At 43.0% G+C, this 18,421-nt stretch overlaps 2 protein-coding genes across 4 annotated transcripts in view; one reads left to right on the top strand and one right to left on the bottom strand.

The window, feature by feature from the left end:
- The window catches only part of ZC3H6 (zinc finger CCCH-type containing 6), a 34,252-nt gene extending 21,836 nt beyond the window's left edge, over positions 1-12,416 (top strand). For all 3 annotated transcript variants that reach the window (XM_072035200.1, XM_072035202.1, XM_072035201.1), the window contains exons 5-12: positions 777-895; positions 3,735-3,851; positions 5,375-5,488; positions 6,097-6,204; positions 6,964-7,217; positions 7,853-8,376; positions 8,646-8,885; positions 9,995-12,416. In XM_072035200.1, the coding sequence (XP_071891301.1) occupies positions 777-895; positions 3,735-3,851; positions 5,375-5,488; positions 6,097-6,204; positions 6,964-7,217; positions 7,853-8,376; positions 8,646-8,885; positions 9,995-11,499 (2,981 nt within the window). In that variant the 3' untranslated portion in view covers positions 11,500-12,416. The remainder of the gene's footprint in view (positions 1-776; positions 896-3,734; positions 3,852-5,374; positions 5,489-6,096; positions 6,205-6,963; positions 7,218-7,852; positions 8,377-8,645; positions 8,886-9,994) is intronic.
- Positions 12,417-12,567: 151 nt separating this feature from the next.
- Positions 12,568-18,413, bottom strand: LOC113843057 (uncharacterized). Its single transcript, XM_027453184.3, has 4 exons — positions 18,121-18,413; positions 17,609-17,781; positions 17,158-17,275; positions 12,568-16,161 (listed from the first exon to the last, which is right to left on the bottom strand). The coding sequence occupies exons 1-4, from the start codon at positions 18,340-18,342 to the stop codon at positions 15,799-15,801; spliced, it is 876 nt and encodes a 291-aa protein (XP_027308985.2). The 5' UTR covers positions 18,343-18,413; the 3' UTR covers positions 12,568-15,798.
- Between the last annotated feature and the right edge of the window lie 8 nt (positions 18,414-18,421).

Genomic DNA, 18,421 nt, shown 5'->3' with positions numbered 1-18,421 from the left:
TGGTTCAGAACAAAATAAATTGGCAAAAGATTGTTAGAATCTACTTAGCTGAGACAAAAGTGTTCCTTCATGTGCTGCTTGGTAATGCTGCTTCAAGATCTGTCTGCAAGTCATCTGGAATCAGCCTTGCTGTTGTGTTGTTGCTGCCACCTGAAGCAGATGTGATGATGTCTGCAGAGCTTCGTTTTTTTTTGGTTTTAAGTTAATGAGAAAGCAGACGGATACCCTGTCTCCATGCTTTTAGTTGAGGCCATGCCTACTGGCATGCTGGTAGCTATAAAAGTACGGCCTTGAGGCTTCTAAACAGTTGCCATTAAATATTATTGCATTCAGAGTTGTTTTGTTATATTTCTTAGGTTATGATCTCTAGTTTCTGGGATGTTGTGATGCACGTGTGTGCGCCTGGGTGCCAATTGTACCGGTTAGTTCTGTGTTCAGAAAGTGTCCACATAGCACACACGCATTTTAAGTGTTTGGGCTAGTTAGTCACATGTCTGCACTTCTAATTGTGAGAAGCTGCTTTGAATGAGATTAGTTTTATATTCAGTTTATCAGTCTGCTATTGATTTTGTAGAGCTTTTCAAAGAGGAGGCAGTTGCATAGAATTATAACTGGTTGGTGTAGTTCTACTTGCCAAGACATGATTCAAGACAGTATTTGGGAATTCAGACTGCAAAAAGATAGATATTTAGCTTTATATTTGTCTGCATTTGTTGTCACTAGGTAACTGTCTGTACTTTCTGAGGTCATTTAAAAAGGTCATTGCTGTTTTTCAGGTATTTCTCAAAGAGGTAATAATTACAATGTTGGTCGAGGGCGTGGAATGCAGAAGAAATTGAAGCGTAAAGATCGTGGAAGGGGAAGAGGCAATAAAGGATCTGATGGCTTCCATGAGGTATGTGGAATTAAAGTTGAATTTCTAATGCAGTTGTTTCAAATGACTGGACATCTTGTTTTAACAGAAGACTATTTAAAAGTACGTGGTTTTTCGCTTTTTGTTCTTGTCTCTAGAAAAGTCAGTTTCCCCTTAAAAGAATTTTCCTGCACTTGATGTACAAAGCACAGTTGATAACTTAAACTAATAGATCATTTTCTTGTTTTTCTTGGAAATAAGAAAAACTAACAGAAGTGGTTTATGAGCTTTGATTTTGAATAGCTTATGAGCTTCCATGTTAACTGTTCCTAAAAGATGACATTTTGCTACTACCAATCCACCTCAGTTTTTTTCAGTGGAGAAACTGGATGGCTTCACATGTTTTGATAATTTTCTTCTGAATCATGAAGGATTCTGCTTCTTTCCAGAGCTATGGTGGTGGAAATGGAAATATAGTTTTGGCTTAGTAATTATTTATTACAGGAATTACCAATTATTGTTATAGGAATTCGAGAAAAGTTGGTGTTTGATATTGCCACGGTATTAATAAATCTGTCACACCAATCTTCAACTATCTAAATGAAAAAAAAAAAACAAAACAAAAACAAACAAACAAACAAAACAAAAACAAAACAAAACAAAAAACAGAATTGCTGATTAAAAGATCAAACCCATCCATGGCTGAAAAACATTGTTTAAGCAAACTCACATTTAAATGTATACAGCGCCTTGAGATCAGATTCTGAGGCAGTGGTAGTTTATCTTTCTCCCTAAAATATCTGCGGCTCTCCTCCCTCCTGCACTGAAGAATACACGTGGCTGGCTTCTCGCTGACGCAGTAATGCGTGGTTCAGCCATGGTAATTTATCTCTGTGCTCTGCAGATGGCCCAGCTCTCGGGGGCTCCCGGGTGGTCCAGATCAGATTTTCCTTTCCCTGCCCTGTATGTGGTAGGGAGAAGGGCAGCTGTTGGATCTGTTAGGACGATGCTTGTTCATAGGACTCCTCCTTACTGGTGCTGCCGAACATGCCCTGTCATCCAGCTCTGTCTCCAAGCTGTGGGGAAGGGTGGAGACGAGGAGGCAGCTGCAGGCAGGCCCCAGCAGGGCTAGGAGACGGAGAACAAAAAGCTGGGCTCCTGGCTGCAGCGAAGTTATGAGTTCTGCCACGCAGATGCCGAGTTGTGTGGTGGGGTGACTGATGAGATTCTTCTGCCATGCAGCTGCACCCCCGGGACTCTCAGTGACACAACTGGAGCATTTCAACCTTCCTCGAGCTGTTGTTTCAAGTGCTTTGAGGTGTGGGATGGTAACTGACTTTCAGTGCTCTCAGAAAGGCTCAGGGCATTGTTTTTGTTTGGTATTTGAATTAATCTTGAAGAGGATCAAGTACTGGATTCAGAACTTCTTTGTTTGGGGCAGCTGAGATTTCTCTGGATTTCATGTGTTCCAAGTAGAGATGGGATCTCCACTGACCCAGGAGTGGTGTTCTTAGCCCAAAGCAATGTTCAAGACGTTGCTTCTCAATGTCAATAAAATCCGCTAATCGTTCTTTGTTTTAATGTTTTGTGACATTGCTTAATTTGCCAAGCAAACTGAGTGCAGCCACAAGATGTGCTGATGCTCATGTTTTCAGTTTGATTGCTGTGAGGAACCACATCCATTCCATTTCAGAAGTTCCTACTCAGCAGTCAGAGCCCTGCTCATTCCTGTGGAAATCAGAAACTGGAAAAGCTTAATTTCCCTCTATTGGCAGATCAGTAGGCGACCACCTACCATTGCAAATAAGGCATAAAAATCATGTGAGAAGCAGGTAGAGGGGGAGGTTAGATTAAATATAGCTTTATAGCTGAGGTGGTAGCCTAAATATCTGGATGATTGTTCAGCTTCTGACTCTGCTACAGGCATTACTCCTATGTTCATGTACAAATTTATTAAAATAGTAAAAACAGGAATTTGTTTGCACTGAACACCACGCATGGTGGTAACATGGGGTGATAAGGTTTGATTCCAGTATATTTCTGAAGGAAATGCAAAGATGAGGTGGTTGATGGTTCGGGATTTTCTCAGCAGCAAGAGCTCCTGCACCACCAGTGCTGCTGCTCAGTGCCCTCTGCTGCTCTCTTCCCAGAAGCACTGGTGAATCGCCATTGCCAGCCACGTGCCTCAATTCTCCCCACTCATCACATGGGGAAGCAGCAGCTCTGTCACAAAGGGCAGTGCAGTTTGGGTAGAGAACAACAGAAAAAGGTGGACCCTGGGGGAGGCATTCTGGCCAGGGTACCTGGTGCTGGAACAGGGCATTAATCAATGTGCTTACTGAGCTGACTGATGAGGATTAAAGGCTGACTCCCGGTGGCCAACAAGCTGCTAGCACTGCATAGTTCAAGGAGAAACTAGGAAATGCTGTGTTTGGGCTCTTCTGTAACTGAATGTTATTTTACGTTAAGGCTTGCAGGGGTAGTTACCAAAGCCCATGTACAGAGGTGCCCTCAGTTAGGTGGGAGCTGGCTTGCTGGGTGCCTGTGAGCCAGCCCTGCCTTTGAGCATTTCCAAATGAAGTGTAAGAGGTAAATAAGTTCACTGAATGGGCAGAACATCTGTTGTAGTGTGAGAAGTTCCTGATTTGATTGTATTTATAGCAAACATAGCATTAAAGCAGCTAAGTTTTCTAATGTGCAAGTTTTCTTATGTACAAGTGTGTGTGTTCACCTTTATTTTGATCTGTGAATATAATATTAAGAACTTAATCATGGTGTAGTTAATCACATTTAGGGGTAACTACTGCACTAAATATGCTCTAATACTGTTGCAGCTGGACTTAATAAGTAAGCATCAGCAGGATGTTCATTTTCCTTACAGGATGGCAAACCAGTGAAGAAATGGGTTAACATGAGTCAGGAATTCATAAATCAGCATACAGTGGAACACAAAGGCAAACAAATTTGTAAATATTTCCTTGAAGGGAGATGTATCAAGGTAAATATGCGTGGTGTCTGTCGGTATACTTCTTTGGTGTGAGGAAAGGGGAAGATTTTTGTTTTGTTTTACTTAGCTGGAATAAGAAAAACTTAATGGGTTGAAACTCAGAGTTTTTACTTCTTATGTTTGACATACTTATAGATAAATGCCAACAGAAAATTTTGTGGAAAAATATTCCCTCTGTTACACTTCTATGATTATAACCAATTCTATTAAAAATGGTTGTGTTTGCTAACTAGCGTGTTTACAGTAAAAACCTGTGTGATAGTATTGTAAACTTAGACTGACAATGTGTCGTGTAAATCTGTAACAAATCTTACGTGTGGAATCTGTAGATAGGCAATGATTTCTGAAAATATTAGATCATTTATCTGTTTTATGGTACTAGAATTTTGAAACATTGAAGGAATTGCTTAATTATGCTGAATTATTTCTCTCTCTAAAGTAAAAAGTGGGGTTGTAGTAATAGTTCCCCTACCAAAGAACTGAAGTCATCTTCCTTCAGCCAGCAAGTGGAAGGCAACAGAAAGAAGAGAATACTATTCAGAGTAGTCAGCTGGCAAGCAAAAGCCCTAGCAAGACAGTCTGTTACTGCATTAAAAAATTGCTGTTGCTTACTTTTGAAGCTAATGCTGCTGTGAAGTTGAATCCTCTGATGTCAGAATAGTTCAGTCAGTTAGAAAATACATTTAAGAAAAACTCCATCCTTCTCAAATAAGTGAGTGCGCCATTTATATTCAGTTCCTCTGTGTGTTTCATGATAGAACATTCTCTGTTTCTTTTTCAGATGGTGAAAGTGAGGGTGAAAATTAGTGTGCTTTTCTGTCTAAACCAAGGGGGCAAATTGAAAGGAATGCATTTTTTCCTGGCTTTATATATTTTAGTATGTTATGCTCCAGTAAGATGAGGATTTGCTGCCACCTTCAGTTTTAAAACCAGTAGTTGAAAGAGCATTTAGTGTATTTTTCCTGAGAATAATTACAAAGAAGTAAAAAAATAACTTCTCCAGCAACCAAATCCTGATGTATAACATGATGTGGTTGACAACTTGATGTTGATTGGACTCCATTTTTCCTACATGGAATAGTTTAATACTTTGTTGGACTTCTTTTGGTTCTACCACATGATGTTAAAAGAGAATCAGATTTTCTGATTAAATGCACAATAGTTTGTATGGGGGAAAAAAAAAACAGTAAACTATTTAAATATTTGTTTAAATGTCTTTTTAATGTTAATTGCTAAACAGAAACAGAGGAGAGAACTGGTGCCATAAGACCAGCTTGTTTTCTTTAACCATTGCGTATATTCTTTTGAACTTAGATTCAGGAATTCTTTTTCCATGTCTAACCCCCCCCCCCCTTCCCTACCCATTAACAGGAATGTACTTACATTATAATGCTGTGTTAGTAATGGTAAAAAGTTTAAATTCAGCTAAGGAGGATGCTTTTCTTTAAATGTAAAATGGAATTAATCAGCATTTCATATTTGATAATGTATTTCTCCTCTTTTCTTATTTATAGGGAGAGCAGTGTAAATTTGATCATGATGCAGAGATAGAAAAGAAAAAGGAAATCTGCAAGTTTTACATACAGGGTTACTGCACCAAAGGAGAGAACTGCATTTACTTGCACAATATCCTTAAAAAAAATACTTGAACCAAACTGACTGTTGATACTTACTCCTAATTCATGTAAATGAGTTCAAAGGGTGTCTATGTCTTAAGAGACTATAAGTATAGTATAAGTAAAGTATAAGTATATATGGATTTACTAGAGGAAGATAATCATTCTACTCCAGTAGGAGGAGAAAATATGTATGAAATTACTGGTTTTGTTTAGCTTAGGAAGATGTTTAATGTCTTAGAAGATAAAAAGCATGAAGTTACGTGCTTTTATCCTTACACTTTTTAAATCCTGATATCCATGTACTTTATAAACCCTGATTTGTTCTTGTTGGTTTTTTTTTGTATTTGGAAATGAGACCCTGATCTTTTTAATCACAGTTTTAGTATCTAGTCAGAAATAATGTTCAAGCTACAGTAACGTAATTATTAGTAGAATGGTAAGTGAAACTAAGAGGTAAGTTGGTTATTAGCTTTCAAAATTGTTAAGATACTGCTGTGAAAAGATAAAAGGATTTGGGAAGAATTGAAGGATAGCTGATAACTGAATTTAATAAACTTGCCAAACAGTGCAGACTAACAATCAGCCTTTGTTAGGAATCCTTAACATTTTGCTTACATGAATTCCCTTGCAAGTTTTACCATACAGGAGCAAAATGCTATCAAGGAGATAAGTGCAAATTTTCTCATGCTCCCTTGACTGCGGAAACAAAAGAGTTGTTGGATAAGGTGAGCAATTTGTAGTCTGAAAGTGAGTTTCCCCGAAAAGAATGGAGGGTGCTGCTAGAAATTTCCACGGGGCTTTGATGCTAAACTCTAACGATGCTATTATTTCCTGTTGCTCTTTAGCACTGCAGGTCTGTGACTCGGTTCCATACATCAAATTCCCTTTGCCACCCATTATTTTTCAGTCATATCTGACTCACTTATTTTCACAGCTAGTAATTCTGCCCATGGACTTTTGGACTCCCTTTCCGTGCAAGTCTCCATGCACTCCATAACAAGAAGTGTAGCTTTGGTTGTCTTGAAGATAGATATCATCTGACTTCTGAACTCAGGGTGGAGAAAGGAATGAGTTGCCTCCTCTGAATGATTCATGAAATTCTGACCTTTGTGTTAAGTAGTATATTCACATCTCCCCCCAGTTACTATACAACAGGTCTTAAAAGAAAGGTGACGTAGGTTTAACACTAAAAGCATTATGAGTTTTAGAATTTAGAATTCCATTTCTGTCATTTAAAATTACTCTTTGAGGGATATAGACCTATGTAAAATTGTCCTTTGCTGTCTACAGTTGTAGTTTTCTTTCTGCATGTAAATTGGTGTCCTATGGAACAAATAATAATAGCTTTCTAATTTTCCTGAGTTTGATGCCAATATATACTAGCACTGCAGCAGGTAATTACATTTAGATGGAAAATGCAAGACTAAATTGAATTGCATATACTGTAAAAATAATGGACTCCTCGCTATATTGCTTCATTCTAGGTTTTGAATAATGAAGAGGAACCACAAAATGAAGATGAGAAAGAACTGGAAGAACTCAGAAAGCGTGGCATAGTTCCTCTCCCTAAGCCACCACCAGGTGTTGGGCTTCTGCCAACCCCACCAGAGCAATATCCGTTTTCTGAGTCAGATATAGAAAATTATCAAGATCCTTCAGGAGAATATAAGAAAATACCATCTCTCTTTGAAATTGTTGTGAAGCCTACTGTGGATTTAGCACACAAAATTGGAAAAAAGTAGGTTTTAGATTTTTCTGCAGAATTCCTAGAACGTGGCTACATAAATGCATAAAATATTCTTAGTTTATGTCAGTATATGCCTCTGAGTATACTGTTAAGGTAATGATCCGTCAAATAGCGGCTATCAATTATTTACTCATTTAATGCTTTCCTTAAAAGGATTACTTACTGAGCCTTGACCTTCCAGAAAGCCACTCCTTTGGCTCTTGTTTTGGCTCTGTGCCTGTCTTGTCTATCTCCATTTGCAGGCTGAGCAAAGTTCATTTTCCTTCTAAAGTCTTTTTATGGTTAGGTCTTTCCATACCAAAGACAATGGAACCTCCCGATGGAGATTGTTGGCTGTGACATGTCTAAAACTCGTAGTTGCATCAAATGTTCAGTTTTGGATGTGTTCATTTAAAAAAAAAAAAGTTCTACTTGTAGACAAGCTCAGTAATGTGTTATGAGCTATTTGTAACATACGCAGTTATTTGTTTTGAAAATTATTTTGCTTTCAGACTTTTATCCAACTTGAAAACAAATATATATGAAACAGGCATCTGTAGGAGTGAAGATGGGGAAGAGATAGCTAGTAGGCTGTTTGTAAGTGAAAAATTTTTGCAAGTGATTTATTAATTTTCTTTTGCCTGTAGGCCACCAACCTTTTATAACAGCTCATCGCCACCAAGACCACCGTTTCAGGGAAATGACCCCCATTCTCAGCATATGTATAATCCAGGTTCAAGTCCAGGGCCAGGACCTGGCATGTCGCAAGGACATAATGGACCGCCAATGCACCCAGGTTCTCCTGGACATCATCCATGTGGTGGAGGGCCTCAAGGCCCAGGAATGCCGCACAGTCCGCCTATGCAGGGTGTTCCACCAGGCTTTCTAGGACCACAGAACCAGTCTGGCATGCCTATGCAAGGACAGCAAGGTGGTCCACCTCTGACACCACCAGGTCTTGGTGGATCTTACAGTGGCCCAGGAGTTCAAGGACATATGGTGAATATGCCGAGAGATAATCATTGTCCTCCAGGGCCACAGTACCAGCAGATGCCTGGTGAGCGGCAGCCGAATATGAATTACGAGCCTATTCAGAACCCAGCTGATTTCTACGACAATTATTATTCTCATCAAGCTGTACATAACTTCCAGCCAGCTAATAACTCTGGTGGTAAGGACATTTAATAATTGTTGTTTCATATGGTGGTTTGTAGTTGTACAGTGTTAAACCATGGCTTCGAAACTTGAGCAGCTGAAAGAATATTGGAGAGAAAACCACACCTGTTGTGATGCCTTCACCATATGCACATTTTCAGATGATGATTTCCATTTGCGTAATATGTTGTGCTAGTTTTGCTAGATTGTGTTTTGTGTCTTACTGCCTTTGCTCTAAAAGCTTGTATGGGGTAGCTGCTGACTGTTTATTTTTTTGTACTGCAGATGGAACGTGGCATGGAGAATTTACAGACCACCAGGCTCACCTTATGGCTCAAGAGTCTCATCAAGGTGGAAGCGAGTCAGACTGCATGAGTAGTCATATGGGCCATAAACCATCCATTAATGTACCAGATTTTCTTCCAGCAATGCAGAAAGCCCTTTATGTAAGACTTAGTCAAAAGCATCAAAGAGATGGAGACTCTGTCAGCAGCCAGGGTCAGAGGGCAATGAGCAAAGATGAAGGTAAAGTTAATTTTGTTAATGTCCAGAATTTACTTACTGACCATATATTATCCTGGAACAAATCCGTTGATTTGACTTTTTCATCATATTGCCATTCATAATTACTGTGAGTGCACAAGTACCAGCTCAGTATTTTCAGCTCAAGGTGCTTGCTTTTCTTTCCAGCTTATTCTAGGATTTTAGTATAGGTTTAGTTTCTGCATTTCAGTTCAAAGTAGAAAGATAGAATCATAGAATCATTTAGGTTGGAAAAGATGTCTGAGATCATCTAGTCCAACCATAGATCTGTGGATAATTTTTGATGTAGTATGCACTTTTAAAAGGTTCTCTTGCTGATAACTCAATTGCTTCTTAAAACCCCTGATTGAAACAGGGTTATTATTTCTAACTCCAATACTGCAAGAGCCTCTTAGATTCTGTTTATTCAGTTGTGCCTCTTGATCTTTTTTGCATATTCTATTTCTCTAGAGCAGTTTTTTTCCCCTCTGCAATACCTGAAATTTGCAGTGTTTAATTTGAGTGTTTCTGTGAGCTATAGCCAGTAGAGAACAGTAAACCTGCAGATCAGCTTGAGCAGCACAGAGTATGTTTGTCCCTTGGCCTGCTTGCTGCTGCACCCTTTTCTGTGGCTTCTGGAAGTACTTCTGTTACCTGCGTAATGAAGCAGCAAATTCCACATTTGAAATATATCTGTTTTTAAGACAACTAAAAGGTGCAGTTTTACTTCACATACTCTGCAATGCAAGGTCACTTTCATCCAGACTCAGTTTTAAAATGTTGTCTTTTACCAGTACTAGTAGAAATAATTGTTTGGAAGTAGTTATTTTCCCAAATTAATATCAAGAGAGAGAGATGTGGAGAGAATGCAGCAGAGTTTGGGAGTACCTCAGCTAACTACATTTATTTTTGTTTCAGTTCCCTATTTAATTTTTTTTGTTTGTTTGTTTTTGTGTGTCATATGGTGGTTGTAATACAGTGAGTGAGGACTTGATGTCAGGCCTTAGTATTATTACTCAGTTCCATTATTTTACTGAGAAGTTACCCCTTTATATGAGAAAATTCACTGTTTTATTCCCCAGTGATCATTTACTTGAATCCTCTTTTCTCAGATGACAATGTCAACTGGTACTCCAGTAGTGAAGAAGAAGAGGGGAGCAGTGTTAAATCGATACTAAAAACCTTGAAGAAGCAAAGTGAAAACTTCAGGAATCGGCAACAGCATTCCACAGAGCAGCACATGCTTGGTATTCCTACTGATCCGAGGCTGGCAAAAGACAAAGGTGCAGGACCTCAGGCTGCAGACCCAAGACTTAGGGCCTCGCCAAGGTCGACCCCCAGAAAGCCTTCAGAATCCGCAGCCTTGGACCCTCGGCTTGCACGAGACCCCAGGATGCACAAGGTTAATGAGGGTGGGCATGCCAGCTCATCTCTTGGGGGAGCAAAGCTAGACTTACACCACCCTCACACCGGTGTAAAAGTCAAGCAAAAAGGGATGGATGATGATGAAGAGGACTCAGAAAGAGAACTGAGAGAACGAGCTTTTCTCATACCATTGGAACCTTTGCCTGGTGTAACACTGAGGGATCCCCGATCGCAGCTTAGGCAGTTCAGTCACATTAAAATGGACGTTACCCTGATGAAACCAAACTTTGCTAAGCATATTGTGTGGGCACCCGAAGACTTGCTCCCAGTACCTTTGCCTAAGCCCGACCCCGTCTCCTCAATTAATTTACCTCTTCCTCCACTCATTGCTGACCAGAGACTTAATAAACTGCGGAATCTGAAAAATGATCCCCATCCAAATGCAATGCCAGCTGACCCAAGACTAGCTGCGAAAGCAAAGAACAACTTAGCGGGCAGGAGCAGCTATCTGGATCAGTCTGTGGATTCGCACACCAGTAGCTCAAGCAAATTAGGAGACCCTCGCTTACAAAAAAACGTTGATCCCAGGCTCCACAGACTGTCTAGTGCAGATTCGCATCATGGAGTTGCAAAGGATTCGCACCCTTCCAAATTTGACCCCCGCCTTGCCAGATCTGCTGCCAGTTCCTCGCAGACCTCGGAAGCTGCGACCGCTAAGCCTGACCCCGATGCTCTGCCTCCCTACGCGCCCAAGTTGTCGTCAAGTGGTGTCAGGCTGGGAACTCCGGGCTCGATACTGAGCGGTATTAGCTTGTATGATCCGAGAGACCACAGCTCATCGTCGTTGGACACAGCTCCAGCTACTTCAGGAGAGAACGGGGAGAACCAGAAAAAAAGTATTTTGAAAAACTCTGGCAAAAATGAACCCAGTCTCTCGGAAGATGCGTCACTGCCCAAGCCTGCCTTGAACGTGGAGAAAAATACGGAAGGATCAGGAGAAGCCACTTCAGATAAAGCAAATAGCACCAGTAAATCTCAGGCTAAACACTCCAGCGCTGCACCTGCGGTGCATAATCTTCCTATCCAAGCTTTATCAGGATTAATCAGACCGCAGTACAGCGATCCGAGGCAGGTCAGACAGCCTGGACAGGTAACTCAGACACAGGATAACGATCCGAATGGGGAATCAGATGATAAGTCGCTAAAAGATGTTTTCAAGACTTTCGATCCAACTGCTTCACCATTTTGTTAGCAATTGATTTTAAGTCTTTTTACTGTTGTGAATATTGCAGTTTTCTGCTGTTTTGTAACTGGTTTACCTCTTTGCTTTATTTATTTTTAAATTATAATTATCAACACTTTTCAGCTGCTAATCTCAGAACCACATGCAGTTATACAGTATGCTATAGTGTTTGCAAAGCTGTGGTATTTTCTATATAATACTTTTTCCAATTTCAGGGAGACTAATAATTGACATGTAGAAAAAAACAAACCTGTATCGTGTTAGAGCTGATAAAAGCACTTTCATTGTAAATAAGTCATTAAGAAAGTCTGAAGACCTGTATATGTGTGAGCTGTCTCTTTCCTAAACAACATTTAGATATGATTGCCACATTTGTATGATTGTATAGATACAAGCAATATTATGTACATTACTGTGAGAGACACTGTTTGACAAGGATTGTCTGACGCATCAAGCCAAACTTACTAACGGAAGTATGCATAAATGATTTAAAAGGAAAATGTTGATCCTCCTTTTCAGATCAGTTGATGTAAGACATTGGTTTTTATTCATGCAGTCAATATTCTTAGTGTAAAAGAGACCTATATCACATATTGAGGAGTAAAAATGTCATATCTTTTAAAAGTATTTTATTCTATGCTGTATATAGAAGAAATTGTGAAGTACATAACTAGAAGAAAGTTACTGTTAAAAGTGGAGAATACCTAAGTTGTCTAATACAAAAAAGGTTTTTATTTAATTTTTTCACGCATACACAATTCTGATTAGTGATATAAGTTACATTGTGGTGTTCATGTATTTCAATGTATTTTTGTATTCAGCTGCTTAATTTGTATTGCTTTTTTTGTATTGATGTAACTGCAGTACTTGTATTCATTGTGTCTTTATGACATTTTTAACAAAAAATTAAAAAGGGTACAGCTAAAGTCTGGTAACGACTGTGATGTTGATGTGATGGCAGCTAGCTGGTGGCTGGAGTACCAGCAGAGGGGGTGTCTGAAGGATGAAGGTGATTAAAGTTGCCTGTAGCTCAGCCACTTGGCCACTTTCCAGTCGGATGGCAGTGGGGTTTGAAGCAGACCTTGCGCTGAGTCCCAGTGAGTTAGCTTGCCGAGTGGTGCCAGGATCACGCTCGTGTCGTCATTGTTCCCTTACTACAAAGATCATCGTCGCTACGGGAAATGTCGAGCATGTTCTTTAATTTCTGAAGATGTTGCATGCCCAGAGCACAACCGTCCTCAAAGCCTCTCTTGTTTTACCTTTTTGGTTTGTTTTTTATCTAGCGGAAATGTAGTCATACCTAGCTAGCTACACTGAAAATAAAAATCTGCGTTCTGCTCAATTGCCACCTGGTTCCCGCCCACGTGGAATGGTTCTTTGCATTAAGTCTCTTCCTCGGTGGACCTTTTCCTCCTTCTTTGTTGGCCCAGGGGACACTTGTGACCGGGACGGCATGATGGTTATCACAACTTCTGTGGTTTTGTTTTTTTGAGCCTTTGAGACACACAGCGATGCAGGCAGGAACGGGAGCTGGCTCCTGCATTGCTGAGCAGAGCTTGGATGAGCTCAGTGAAGCTGTTGGTTTCTGTGTGCAAAACGTGGCAGGGGAGACGTTGCTGAAGGCAATCATGGTTTCAATTTGCCTTCCCAATTTTGCAGAGTAGAAACTGTATTAATTAAATGGTATTTTAAATAGCACTTGCAATAATTGAGAACTAGATAATGGAGAACTAGACACAAAATGTCAACGTTATTTTGGAGAAATCCACTAGTCCTGCTTAATTACTTATTGCTTCTTCATCTGATGACAGGTTTGGTTGTTAAAGAATTTCAGTAAAAAATGAGCCAGCATTGAACAGCAGGGAAAAATAGAAATAGTTTGGAAAGAGCACGTGGATTGATCAGGGGAATAAAGAGAAAAAGGAGTAAGTCCATATTGAAGCCAAATGTGTGGTTTCACGTTCAGATGTGGAAGGTAATTAGTCCATGCTTGCAGGATGGGTGGCCGTAACCTCAAGTTACAGCTTCCACAGGGCAGTGAGGATATCGTCACTAAACTGAACTCATTTTTGTTATTGTTGTTTTGTTTGCTTGTTGTTTGTTCGTTTGTTTCTCTTTCTTTTTGAATGTATTGGGAAAAGAAGGGGTAAAGGAAAGCCTAAGACCAAGGACAAAATGATACCAGTTGAGATAATTGAAGGACCTTGGGTGGCGGATCCATTTTGGAGCTGCAGATGAAAAGGGGATGTGTTCTGACAGGGGGCTGTGGTGTGCTAGTTTCTAACCTTAGAGATCCACTGCCGTCTCAGTGCCTTTAATACAATGCAGGTCTTTATTTTGGGCAAGAAGGGGGACAAGGTAAGAAGGAAATGTGATCTGAAAGGAGCTAGCTTGTCCCTGCAGCCTGTCATCTCCCTGTGTAACCCCTTCCTTCCTTGCTCCAGCAGTTCCCACTGGGCAGCACAAGCGCCCATGGGCTGCTGCTCAGCTCTCCTGCCCACCCACGCTCACTGGTTTATTCCTTGCAGGTTTCTTCCCTGAATCCAAGGCTGATCTGGTGTGCCTGCTGCTACTCTCCTGAGACACGGAGGAGATTCATTGCTGCGATGCCAGTGCTGCCCTACCTGATAAGTGAAAGGGAAGGTGCTGGGGGGTGACTGAGCCCAGCAGAAGGGGCAGGAAAGTGTGCGGGGACAGTCCTGCCCCACTGAGGTTGGCTGGAATGAGCGGCAGCCACTAAACAAGTCAAATCTGGTCTGCTGTGTGAACTGACTGTGTCTTTCGCAGGGGAGGCTTGCTTCCATCGCTTCCACAAACACAGCATGCTGCCGGAGTGGCGTCTCCCTTGGACACTTGCAGCTGCTGTCTGAGGCTGTGAAGTGGAGAGCAGCAGCGGGAGCAGCCGGTATCGTTATCCTGGATCCTCCAGAAGCTCCTAGTTGCAAGGTTGGTGATCATCAGCACTGAATGTTTTGGCTGCAGCAGTGGGCCCTAGAGTTCTAGGGCTGAAAGGGATCTTGGAGAAAAGTCTCATTTCTCCTCAGGCTGTAGGATGCCCTGAGTCAGGGGCAGCAGGAGTGACAAAATGCTCCTGCTGGCCCTGCAGATGTGAAGGAGTGAAATGATTCATGATAACAGGACTCGTAAGGAGATTTTTACCCTCCCTTGGTAGGCTGTTTTTCTACTATGATGAAAAGACTTTGATGTGAATCCTTCATAACAAAAATCAAGTAATTCTTGCAAAGTGTAGAATATTTCATTACACGCTTGTTTTGCATTTCAGAAGTCAGTGGCCCTATCCCTTAGTCTTGCTTCTCATTCAGTTCTTGTTTCCTCCAGGTTTTGTAGTACCTTTGTTCTCGTTACCTTCTGAATCTGTGTTTTGCCTGTGAGTTCCCCACTGTGCAGTGACTCTTTTGCAGGATCGTGTATCTCAGGCTGCACTTGTGTGCAGCACTTAGGATTGTTACCCCCTAGAAGAAGAGGTGATGGTTGTTGCAAATCCCCTTCAGCCGCCCTTGATAGGATGGTGTCTGTTAGAATTACACAACAGCGCTAGTTGAAGAGGAATTCAATAGTGTGCTAAAGATCAGGGTGCTGCAAAAGGCCTCGCAGCTCTGAAGCTTTCTTGTGCAGGGGATGAGCAAAACAGGCATTTAGAGAACCCCTCGATCCTTCCTCCCAGCCGGATTTGCTGGTGCTGCTACAGGTATGTTCCTACATCCTTCTGTTCATCTCAGGTGCTGGAAAACACAGCAGACTGGCAGTTACTGAAAGAAATGTAATAAAGGTACCTCATCCAACGATGTTTTCCTTCTATAATGTTCCCCCTGGCCCTGGCCCCAAAAGCCTGGCTGACTAGGTAAGAGCCCCAGCCATCTCACGCCCGCAGGGAGTGAGCAGGATGTGAATATAAAGAATGGGATTCCCGGGTGGCCTGTCGGTGGCCACTGGTTTAGGGTTTTAGAATGGCTCACATGCCACGTAACAAAGATCCGTGAATGCTGACGTTCTCCTCAACAGGAAACCCTCTGGTTTCCCTGTCCCTGCACAAAGCTCCTCTGATGGCTCTTCCCCAGCTCCCTTGTCCTCTGTGGCTCAGTAGCACATTGTGTTACCCAACTTCAGACACCAGCTGGAGGAGAGGCCTCTTAGGAAATAACAGCAGCGTGTGGCATCGTTTTATTCCTCTTGCCATACAGTGGCCAAAAGGATGCAGTGTCTGCAAGGTGGAGTTTGCCATAGGCAGAGCAGCCAGCACACAACAGCCTCTCCAGGCCTTGTGCTTTCAGTCCTACGAGCGCAGCGCTAGCAGAAGGGCCGGGAGCTGGGTGAGTCCAGCACTGGCTGTGCTCTTTCTGCCGAGGCCAGCCGGCGATGCAGCTCATCCGCAGCACACATCCCTTCCTGCTTTTCGGGGTGACGGCCCCTAAGTGCGTGGCCTTGAACAGGGTTCAGACTCCCGGGGTTGTTCTTGGTCAGGGGTGGTTGTCCTTGTACCATAGCTGTGAGGGTAGGCTCAGCCCTTGCCTGAGTCTTGCGGAGGCCTAGTTCGTCCCTCTCTGAGTTGAAACACTCCTCGGCTCTATGCCGCAACAGGTTTTTTCTCCACTGAATACAAAAAGCAGCTACTGCCCCTTCTTCAGAGTCAGGTGGGGGCTGGTGCAAGCCCTAGTAGGAGACAAAATGTTTGAATACTTGAACATCTTGTTGTGCATGAACTGGTTTAAAATGTCTTGAACGATATACAAGTCTGAATGTAATGATGTGCGTGCAATCAATGTGGCATTTCTAACAGTTAATGCTTGAAAAAGTACTTAAAATGCTTAAAAACCTGCTTACAGACAGCGGGAAAAAATGCCATCTAGTTAGCATGTTGGTAAGTAGATCCATGCATTTCTAAAGAGAAAAAGCTGGGTCATGAAGGACTTTGTAATCTAGACAATCAAGGTAAAAGAATGGCTGCTTAGCTCAGGCTGGCATCAGCAGAGTGAAAAATGGATGTACCTGGTATGCTTCTACCAGGATGGGCAGGTGAGCACAGGAGGAGCTTTTCAGTGCCTGCTGATTCTCCATCCAATAAAATTCCAATCAAAACTGCCTCTCAAAATGACATGCTGGGGCTCAGCAAAAGTTGTAGGATTATACCGGAGGTTAAGCCACAAAGAAAAACTGCATCAGTGCAGAGCGTTGTTGTATTTGTACGTGTTTTCTAAGTGCTTTCAGATAAAGTCTGCTCTCACAAACTATTTACAATTGGATCAGGCAGCCGCTGTTGGCAGCTGCAAGGCGAGCTCTTGGGACTTCTGATCAAAGCTCATCTTGAGACAACAGAAAGGCGAAGGCTGACATGGAATATTTCCAGAGAAAGGCCTCCAGTGAGATGCTGCTGCTCTCCTGTCCAAAAATGAAATGGGAAGTGGACCAGCTTGGTAGCAGTGACAGCGCAGATTTGATGCCTGGAAAGAGGCACGGGAGGCTTTGGAAATGAGGTGCAAAGGCGTGAAACAGAAACATCACAGTAACAATCCTCGCCCCTAGCTGGAGTCGACAGAGGTCCCACAGCAGCCAGTTGCCACCTCCCTGGAACCCGATGTGGCTGTAGGAGCTCCCCGTGTCACGGGCTTACCTTGTGAAACCTATTTGGTGTCCTCAGCATTAACTTACCTTGATGCATGCTGCCTCGGCTGCCCTCAGAACGTGCAAAATGGCCTGCAGGAGGTTCTGCGCGTTGCTCACGAGCAGCTCCGAAGCAGACCTGCTCTCTGCAGTGACTGCTTTTACCCTGAAAGGATTTTGGAAGTATTTTACTACTGGAGAAGCATCAGCCAGCGGGCTTCTCCTGCGTGGCCAGGTTCTCCAAAGCCCAGAGAGGTTTCCCCTGCGCTGTTGGGGCAGGTTTCCAGCTGTGGAGTGCAGGGGAAAGAGAGGCAGACAAGGTGGGGGAGGAAAGGGCTGCTTACGGTGACCAAAGGAGGAGAGGGAGCGCTGTCGGGTGTAGCCGAGCTTTAAGGGCTACCCCTGGGTCTGACAAGGACCTCCGGAGACCGCCACGCACATCCCTTTGAGGAGGGGCCACCAGCCTTGGGGGTGGCTGTCCCTGCCTGCAGCGACCCACCTGGCCACCATGCCGAGCTGGCTGCTGATGGTGTGCGTCTGCTCTGCGGCGCGCAGCAGCTCCGAGGAGCAGCTCTTGTCCGGGCAGTTCTTCGCAACGAGGCGGCCAAATCTGACAAACACCTGCCCGTCAGAGGCCATGTGCCTGGCACAGGCGACCAGCTGCTCCTTGCTCTGAAACAAAACAGAAACGTGGTGCGGGAGAGAAGGAGAAAACAGACCCCTTTCCTGTAAGACAGGAGCACGTGGAAAGGTCAGGTGTGCTCTGAAATGAGGAAAGGACTCGACACAGGACTTGCATCTCCTTTCAGGAAAGTAATTCTGAGTGCTTTGTGCACTTCCCAGTGTAATTCCAGGTGGCACCCAGTGCCACTCTTAGAAGGGTGGGATAATGCTGGTGTTTCAGCAGGCACTGGGCAGCTTTGTCACTGGGTTTGACCACACTCTCGAGGAAAAAATCTTTTCTTTATGCCTATTAAAGCGCTGGGGCAGAGGGGGTGAAACGCTTCATACCGTGATGGGGCCCTGCTTCCTCAGAAACTGAGTCATGTGAAGCATCCTTGTTGCCATGTCCTTGGTGACCTGGGACATCCTGCTGGGGCCACTCCGCAGCGTGTCACTGTCTTCTCCCTCATGCCTCCTAGGGCTGCTGGCAAGGGAGATGCTGAGAGCACCGCTCTGCTGCTGTCGAGACAAGAACTGAACAGATTTCAAGTCTGGAGCGTGCAGATGCATCGATGCTGAGAAGTCTCTGCCTGCATGTTTCCGACGCAGTTTTGGGTGAGTAAAGGAGGCAGCACAGCTGCCTGCCACC

This window comes from Anas platyrhynchos, chromosome 3 (assembly GCF_047663525.1).
Source record: "Anas platyrhynchos isolate ZD024472 breed Pekin duck chromosome 3, IASCAAS_PekinDuck_T2T, whole genome shotgun sequence".
Lineage (NCBI taxonomy): Eukaryota > Metazoa > Chordata > Aves > Anseriformes > Anatidae > Anas > Anas platyrhynchos.
Note: the sequence above shows the minus strand (reverse complement) of the source record. Positions and strands in the feature narration are given on the sequence as shown.